This window comes from Vespula vulgaris, chromosome 16 (genome assembly GCF_905475345.1).
Source record: "Vespula vulgaris chromosome 16, iyVesVulg1.1, whole genome shotgun sequence".
Classification (NCBI taxonomy): Eukaryota; Metazoa; Arthropoda; class Insecta; order Hymenoptera; family Vespidae; genus Vespula; species Vespula vulgaris.
Genome location: NC_066601.1, coordinates 2,183,974 through 2,192,500, shown reverse-complemented (window position 1 = coordinate 2,192,500; position 8,527 = coordinate 2,183,974). Strand labels below are relative to the sequence as shown.

The 8,527-nt window shown below is 27.1% G+C and overlaps 1 protein-coding gene across 16 annotated transcripts in view; it reads left to right on the top strand.

Moving 5' to 3' along the window:
• Positions 1-8,503, top strand: part of LOC127069809 (catenin delta-2) — a 69,080-nt gene extending 60,577 nt beyond the window's left edge. For 4 of the 16 annotated variants that reach the window (XM_051007301.1, XM_051007299.1, XM_051007303.1 and 1 more), the window contains 5 exons: positions 6,101-6,225; positions 6,327-6,551; positions 7,410-7,545; positions 7,935-8,064; positions 8,192-8,500. In XM_051007301.1, coding sequence (XP_050863258.1) covers positions 6,101-6,225; positions 6,327-6,551; positions 7,410-7,545; positions 7,935-8,064; positions 8,192-8,277 — 702 coding nt within the window. In that variant the 3' untranslated portion in view covers positions 8,278-8,500. Of the gene's footprint in view, positions 1-807; positions 1,140-6,100; positions 6,226-6,326; positions 6,552-7,409; positions 7,546-7,934; positions 8,065-8,191 lie in introns of those variants that run through there. The other 12 variants (XM_051007296.1, XM_051007297.1, XM_051007298.1 and 9 more) reach the window with 7 other exon arrangements.
• The last annotated feature ends 24 nt before the right edge of the window (positions 8,504-8,527 follow it).

Genomic DNA, 8,527 nt, shown 5'->3' with positions numbered 1-8,527 from the left:
CTCTCTCTCTCTCACTTTTTCCCTCTTTCTCTCTTTCCTTCTATCCCTCTCTCTCTCTCTCTCTCTCTCTCTCTCTCTCTCTCTCTCTCTATATCTATCTATCTATCTATCTATCTATCTATCTATCTTTCTACCCTATATACGTTATATGTCGCGCGGTATATAAGTCGAAGAACCCCTTCTCTTAAACTCCCTATGACACGAAATAAAAAAATGGATTAAACAAAGAAAAAAGAAAAAGAAACCAAAAAAAGAAGAAAAAGAAAAAGAAAAAAAAATAAGAAAAAAGATAAAAGCATGCGGTGGAGTTATCATCGGTTTATTTAACATTGTATGTATTTATGCAATTTCATTAACAGGAAGGGTTGCAGTAATAAAATGAAGAAATAAAAGTGAAAATGATACGTAAAAAATTATACATATATACATATATATATATAATATATGTAAACGTATAGATATATGCATATATATGTATATGTATATAAGTATGTAATTTTTAAGTGGGAAGAGAAGAAAAAGAATATATATATATATATATATATATATATATATATATATATATATACACATATAAGAAACGAGCGTTGTTCATTATTTCATCGACGTCGAATTATTTATATCGGACAGAGTATCACGCATATACAATAATTATTATAAACGAAGATCGAATATAGTGTATTTCAAAACCCGACTGACAACAATTAAAGAATTTAATTGCGCTGATATTGGCCTTCTTTTATATCTGCTCTGATCTCTCATTTTTATTTTTATTTCTATTTTTATTTTTATTTTCATTTTTATCAGATCGAAGCCTTTCCTTCGTCAATTGAAATTCGTCAAGCGAACGTACGAGGAAGAACGAAATAAAGATAAAGAGAGAGAGAAAGAGAGATAGAGAGGTATGGAGATTTTGTTCTTCGAACGAAAAAAAGTATCTGCGATATTTCAATCTGGAAAGATTAATTATCTTTTTCTTTTTTCTTCTTTTTGTAAACAATATTTATAGAACAGCGTCAATTTTTTTACTTTCTCTCTCTCTTTATCTTTTTTTTTTTTAATATTGTCCGATCGTAATCGAATATTTTTTTTCTTTTTTGCGAAACGATTCGATTTCAGAGAATAGGAAGAGAGAAAGAGAGAGAAAGGGAAAAGCTTTTATATATATATATATATATATATATATATATATATTTCTGTCTTTGTCTCTTTCAAATTTTACATGTAAAATTCTAACAGATACGGAAATGAAATACATAATCCATTTGATTCGTTGCTTGATCGTTAATTAACGCATACGGATTGCCCTGTGGATTGTCAATTTGCAATTGTAAAAGGCATTCCGACATTGTACCACTCTCTACTACGTCCTGTAATCTCGTCTTTGTCTCTCAAATCGTCGTAGAAACGGAACGAATTACTTTACCCCTCACATCTACCACCTCACTTCTCTTTTCAATTGTATGGAAATTGTTTCCCAAGGATGGAGTAACGTTCTTCAACGAGCTTGCGATTGATCGCTTTCGCATTTCGAAATTACGAAATTTCTGAATAATCCCTTTTTCTATTCCCTTCATTTTTTTTCGTTTTTTTCTTACCATCTTTTTTCTTTTGTTTTATTTTAATTTTTAATTTTTAATTCGCACTCTTTTTTACTCGTGATTATCGACTGCAACGAGAAAAGAGAGAGAGAGAAAGCGTAAGTATAATATTTAATAATGTATTATACTTAATTATTATTCTTCTTTTTTTAATTATTTTTTTTTTTTGACCAACTGATTTTAATTCTTTTTATGTTTCTTCTTTCGTTCTTTTTTTTTTCTTTTTTTTCTTTTTGTTTCGATATAATATATCGAGATAAGATATTGTCAATATATTTATAGTAAATATATATGTACACGTATACATCGAAGACGTGTTTTTTTTTTTTTTAATATAAAATTAATTCCTATTTTTATTTGTTATATTAATCCTCTATAATCTAGTTTCTCTCTTTTATTTTTTTCATAGTTGTATCGATAAATCGTATCGTGTTATATGATATAATTGTATAATATGTAGTTTATTACTGTAATTATAGTATAATATAATATAATACAATATTAGAGAATTATTTATTTATTCTATGTTGTTTATAATTATACTATTATATTATAATTATAGTACTAGGATCGTTTGAAAAGTTTGCGCCATTTGTTTTCTTTTTTGTCTCGTTTTTGTTCTTCGACGTAAATATAAATTTCGTTTTTTTATCTTTTTTTTTCAAGTGGAAAACTTTTTAAAGCGGAAAATAAAAGAAGAAAAGAAAAATCGCTAATTAATCAAACGGCCCTGATATATTTTATTATACCTTAATATACTTTTATTTTATATATATATAGTTATGATATAATAGTATATTACATTATAGTATAGTGTATTATATTTGTTATACTAACATACATATTCAATTATACTCTCTAAAATATATAATAGAGTTAATAATTAATATTAGAGAAAAAAGTTATAATATAATATTACTATAATATGGTATGATTATATTAGATTACTAAGTATTATTCATATTTAAAAAAGGAACAATTAATTTTTCGGCTATAAAATGGAAGAAGAGAAATTAAAAAAAAAAAAAGAAAAGAAAAGAAAAGATATATAAAAGTGTGTATGTAACTTCAGAGTTACATGGTGTTACAGAGAGTTAATTAAATGAAGTATCATTCTAGTAGTGACGTCATAGTGCAAAGGGTTGTATCTACCTTCATTTCATTTTTTCCTTCTAAGCCCGTTAAATAAATACATTTGAAATTATTAAATTCGAATGAATATATTACAAAAATTATTTTCTCATTATATATGTTAATTCAATTCATATATTTTTATTTATATTTATTTATAATACAAGTAAGTTTTTTCTCTTTTCACTTTTTTTTTTCTATAGACTTTTAGAAAAAAAAAAGAAAAATTATAAAATATCTTTGACAAAGGACGATGTACACTCATTAAATTTTTTTAATTATTTAAATTAAAATGTATATCTACACGTTCTTACAATTAGTATTATTCGTATACATGGTAATTCAATATCGAAGAAATTACTTTAAAGGAGATATAATAATTGCAAAGATTTGAAATAACGAGTATACGCATACGTAGATGTATGCAAATGTAGTTGCATTTGTGTTCAACGTAAATTCTAAAGTATTCAACGTGTGGAAAAGCTCGTTCTCGTTCTCGTTGTAAGAAACGAAAGAAAAAGGGAGGAAAATGGTATACCGTTGAAATCGATGATCATTATTTAAAGGGAAAAATTCATTCGGTTCATCGAGCACACCCAACACCTGGTTCAGAAGATAAGAAGACAGGTTTAAATCGAGCTCGCCCACATGTAGAATTATATCGTTATTATCCCTCTATCTTCTATGAATTCGTATTATATGTATTAGAAAAGAAGTATGTATTATTAGATTTCGTTTCATTTCATTTATTACCATCGTCGTTATTAATTACGATCACTGTCGTCCCGTTGAAATTAGATATATGCGTTTAACTACTTCTTAAAAAAAAAAAGGACGAAAAGGAAAAAAGAAAGAAATTGCTGATAGAAACTCTAATAGAAATTTATCGATTTAATTTGATTTCCTATTTTCTTTAACTCTCAACGAAATAGCGAAAACTTATGGATGAATTGAACTTTTAAAGATAATTAAGTAATTTTTTTTTTCCTTTAAATAAAGTTAAACAAAAAGTGAATCTTTCTGACTCTTTACAAAGTAATTTTGTTTATTATTAAAACTAAAATTTAAAATTAAACTCGAATTAGTATATACGTGTTTCTCGAAAAACAATTTCAATATATATTTTTTCTTCCGATAAGAATAGTTCTCGACAATCGTTCTATTAAAACATAAAAAAAAAAAAAATAAAAGTGGAGAGTTTCTTAGGTAAATAATTATTCTATAATTTCTTTTTATTTCTCCCAGTAAAATAAGATGCCGTCGTTGTATAAAAATTATAGTATCCAATATAAGAAAAAGAAAAAAAAAGAAAAAAGAAAAGAAAAGAAAAGAAAAGAAAAGAAAAAAGAAACAAGTTGACCTTGAAATAACATAGAAAATGTTCAGCGAATTGCGAATAAATAATGTATACGTCGTACGTTCCTCGCCCACACCCCCGGCACAAAATTAAAAAAAAAAAAAAGAAAAGAAAGAAAAGAGATCAAACAACTTTTGCTTCGAAAAATCCTTTCTTTACCATTTGGGTTATCTCGATTTTAAGGGAAGAAAAAAATAAACAAAACAAAACAAAATAAAATTAAATTAAGAAAAAAAGAAAGAAGAAAAAAAATAGCAATTCCTCATCCACTACAACAAACGCGGACGATATCTCGATTCAGCAGGCCATGTTCGATCGAAGAGAAAAAGAGAGAAGAAAGAGAGAGAAAGAGAGGGTGACTGAGAACGAGAGAAAATGAAAGAGAGAGAGAGAGAGAGAGAGAGAGAGAGAGGTTAGACTCGATAGGTAGAATCAATCTGTAATTCCGATCTAGGATTTCTTTCTCGTTTCACAGCTCGGTGAACAAGGGAACGGATGTATTTTATCCCTCTCTCTCTCTCTCTCTCTCTCTCTCTCTCTCTCTCTCTTTCCCTCTCCTCCCCCCACTTTCACCCCGTTGACGATGCGCGGTTCCGATCAACGCGTAGAGTATCCTAGAGGTGGTGTTGTAGCTTCTGTGATGTAGAGAGAAAGGATTTGGTATCAGTTCGCTACGGACTATCTCAGGATCGGCATGACAGGGACAACAAGGATCGAAGATAAATCCGTTGACTCCTCTAAGAGGAAGTCATACGAATCGGTCGAAAGGGATCTTAGTTCGATTATTAAGAAAATCGAGGAACTTAACATATTGACACGTGCGATAGTCCTTTTACGTGCAAATACGCGACGTAAATCGATCGGAATAAGGATAAGGGGTAAACACCTGTGGATCTTAAGCTTCCTATTGCTTTGGTTCGTCGGATCGTTCGGTTGGAAATATGTCCTTTCGACTTATCGTTACGACAAGGTAATCGTATATATTTCTTTTTCTTTTTCTTGTTTTTTTCTTTTTTTTTTTTTTTTTACAAACTTGTAGATTCTAGAGTAAAGTTTGTACGTTTTTATTCTATTTTCTTTGTAATCTTTTTTATTTAGGTCTTGTTTGGCGAAAAGTTCTGAGGATTCGTTTTTTGCTTTTTTTTCTTTTTTTTTTTTAATTAAGAGAAAATTGTTTAATAAAGGATAGACACAGAATAATCGTTTAGTGATATTTATAATATTGTGAAAGAAAATCTAGAGAAAGTAGTATTTTGTTATTAGTAATATTTTATAACGAGAAAAATAGGTATTTCTTAGTATTTATAATATTATAAAGAAAAATGGAGAAAAAAGAGAAAGAGAGAGAGAGAGTGAGACAGTTATTTATAATTACTTAAATAATAATTTATTTTCATCTTTAATATAAAATTTAAAATTCTTTTTCGATGAAATGACTCGTATTTAATTATGGTAATTGCATAGAACTTTTTGGTGTATATACGTAATAATAAGTGTTCAACTATTATTTTCTATTTTTGATAATTTTTAATACAATAGTACAATATACTATACTATATCATGTTCTTCATTTACTTTTAAAATATTGAGAAAATGATTAATTGAATCAATCCAATAATATATTTATAGTGTGAATACTAATAAAATATATTATTAATGTTATATGATATGCTATATTATATATATAGTTATGTTTAAATTTAAATATAAAACATTAATAATTCTTACGTTATTTATACTAATAGATGCAACTCAATACAACATTATATTATACTATGTCATATTATGTAACGTTGTATATATATATATTTGAAATGTAAAATACTACAAATTTGGATAATATTAATCAGCTAAATTAATATTGTACTTAAGATGCAACCCCAATGAAATACTATAGTATATTATACTATATCGTAGTGTTGTTATCAATTTAATATTTTCATTCGAAGGATATGACGTTTATTAATGATTAAAAATCAGATGTTACGACGAACGATAAAACTTTTTCCAGTGCTTAGTGGAATTTCCAATAATAACCCAGAAAATATTTCGACCGCCGGAAGATTGTTCGATATGTTGGGACGTTCAAAATATCGAAAAGATATCGAACGTGGATCCTGTATATTTCGAGGAACGGTATTGAAATTCATTTTCAACTTGATTCTGAATTTTTTTCTTTTTCTTCTATTAATGGGAAAAAAAATTCTCGAATGATTTTTGATATATTTATTAATTAGTTATGCGTATTCTGGAAAACCGGTCGTTATAATGGACGCAATGACCAATTGGACAGCCACAAAAATCTTCAGTTACTCTTTTTTTAAATCCCTTTATGAGGGTGAACAAGCTGGTTGTCAATTTTTCCCTTATAAAACTGAATTTCGAAGTTTATTGGACGTTTTCAATATGAGTAAAAGTCGTTCTCTACTCGAAGCTGGTACGAAGCCTTGGTACGTTGGTTGGTAAGTAATTTCTATTAATCAATTTTATTCATTATAACGCGAGATATTCATATGCAGATATTTTAAATATAACAAATTTATAAATAATGAATTTGTTAGATAAAATAAACGTATTAATTTTTAATAATTATGTAAAGGAAATATGTACGTAAATAGGAATATAATTAATTTTCTTTATTATTTATCGATGATTATATAAATGAATTTTAAATGAAGTTAATATATTAATAGTAAATAATAAATTTTTCATTAAAATCAATATATAAACTTTATCAATATGAAATGAAGTAAATGTATTAATTACGAATAATTAATATATATTTGATTAAAGTAAGATTTATGCTTTTTTATTATCAATTGATAAATTATTATTGAGTCAATTTTTTAAAGCGTACGTTATAGATAAAATAAACGTCTCTCTTGAGCTTAATGAAAAAAGAAAGAGAAAAAAAAGAAGAAAAAAGAAAGATAGATACGAAAAAGGGATCCGAGGGTATATTATCCGATGCACTTGATAGGTCTCCATATAACCGTTACGATAGAAACGTGCACGCATTCACATAATCGCATTAACGAGCTTACAACAAAAAAAGAACTAACACTAACTACATGGAGAATAGAGTACGATTACCTAGAAACGAAAGTTGTACTTTTCATTTATTTATTTTTTTTCTTTTTTATAACGAACTAGGACGGTAATCTTTTAAATTATATACTCGCAAATAATCGTAATTAATAAATTAATTATTTAATTAATTAAGTACCGTAGTAAATTTTGCTTCTTTCTTCTTTATTTCTTTCCGTTTTAATTCGATTAAAATTTATTAACTATCGATTCGAATTAATCTGCATTTATAGGAGCAATTGTGATGGTAAAATTGGTACCGTACTCAGGCAACATTATCAAAGACCATATTTTCTTCCACCTACAGCAGAAAGTGAGAAAACTGATTGGATTTTTATGGGTAGCCATGGTTATGGTGCACCAATGCACGTGAGTCCAATTAACAAAAGATTTTATCGTTTTTATTGTTTTTTAAAGATTTGATTAATTAGAAATAAATCATTTTCGTTTATTTAATTTCGTAATATACATTACTATTATTATTATTATTATTATTATTATTATTACTGTTATTATCATTATATTTCAACAAGTTAATATTTTTTATTTTTTCCAACGATTACAAATCGATTTATTTAATATTTAAAAAGTAAGAGTCGTCAATACAAATTCAATAAAAGTATACTTTTTCGACAGAAGAATGTTAATTTTAGAAAAGATCGGAGTTTTTTTCTTCTTTTCTTTTTAGTATTTTTTAAAAAATCGTATTCGTTTTAAACGACGGGATCGATGTCAATATCTATAATGTTTTTTTCTAGGTCGATGACGTCGAGCATCCTTCGTGGCAGGCACAAATAAGGGGTGAAAAGCAATGGATCTTACAGCCACCGAGAGAATGTCATTACACGTGTAAACAATTGGAAGTGGTCGTACGGACCGGAGAGATAAGTTAGTGTTAAAATAACAAAAGATTTTCTATACAGTTATGATTATACGAAAAATTATTATATATATATATATATATAAAATAATCGATCGTATTCTTTAATTTTTTCTTTTTCTTTTTTTTTTCCAGTTGTCTTGGACACCAATCGATGGTATCATCAAACCAAAATTGTTTCCGAAGATATGAGTATAACGATAGGTGCTGAATATGATTAAATAAAAAGAATAATGGCGTCTTGTGTCGAAAAAATTATCGTAGAGAAGGAAGAGAAAGAAAAAAAAAAAAAAAAGAAATAATAACAAAACAGAATAGAACGAAAACTTTATTACACCCACACAAATTTATTTTTTATGAAATTTTATTTTCGCTTGGAAAACTAAATATTTAATAGATACAATAATTTTGACGGTCTAACGAAGTAGTGGAGGATTTCTTAATGACGAATCAATCATGCCTAACAAAAGT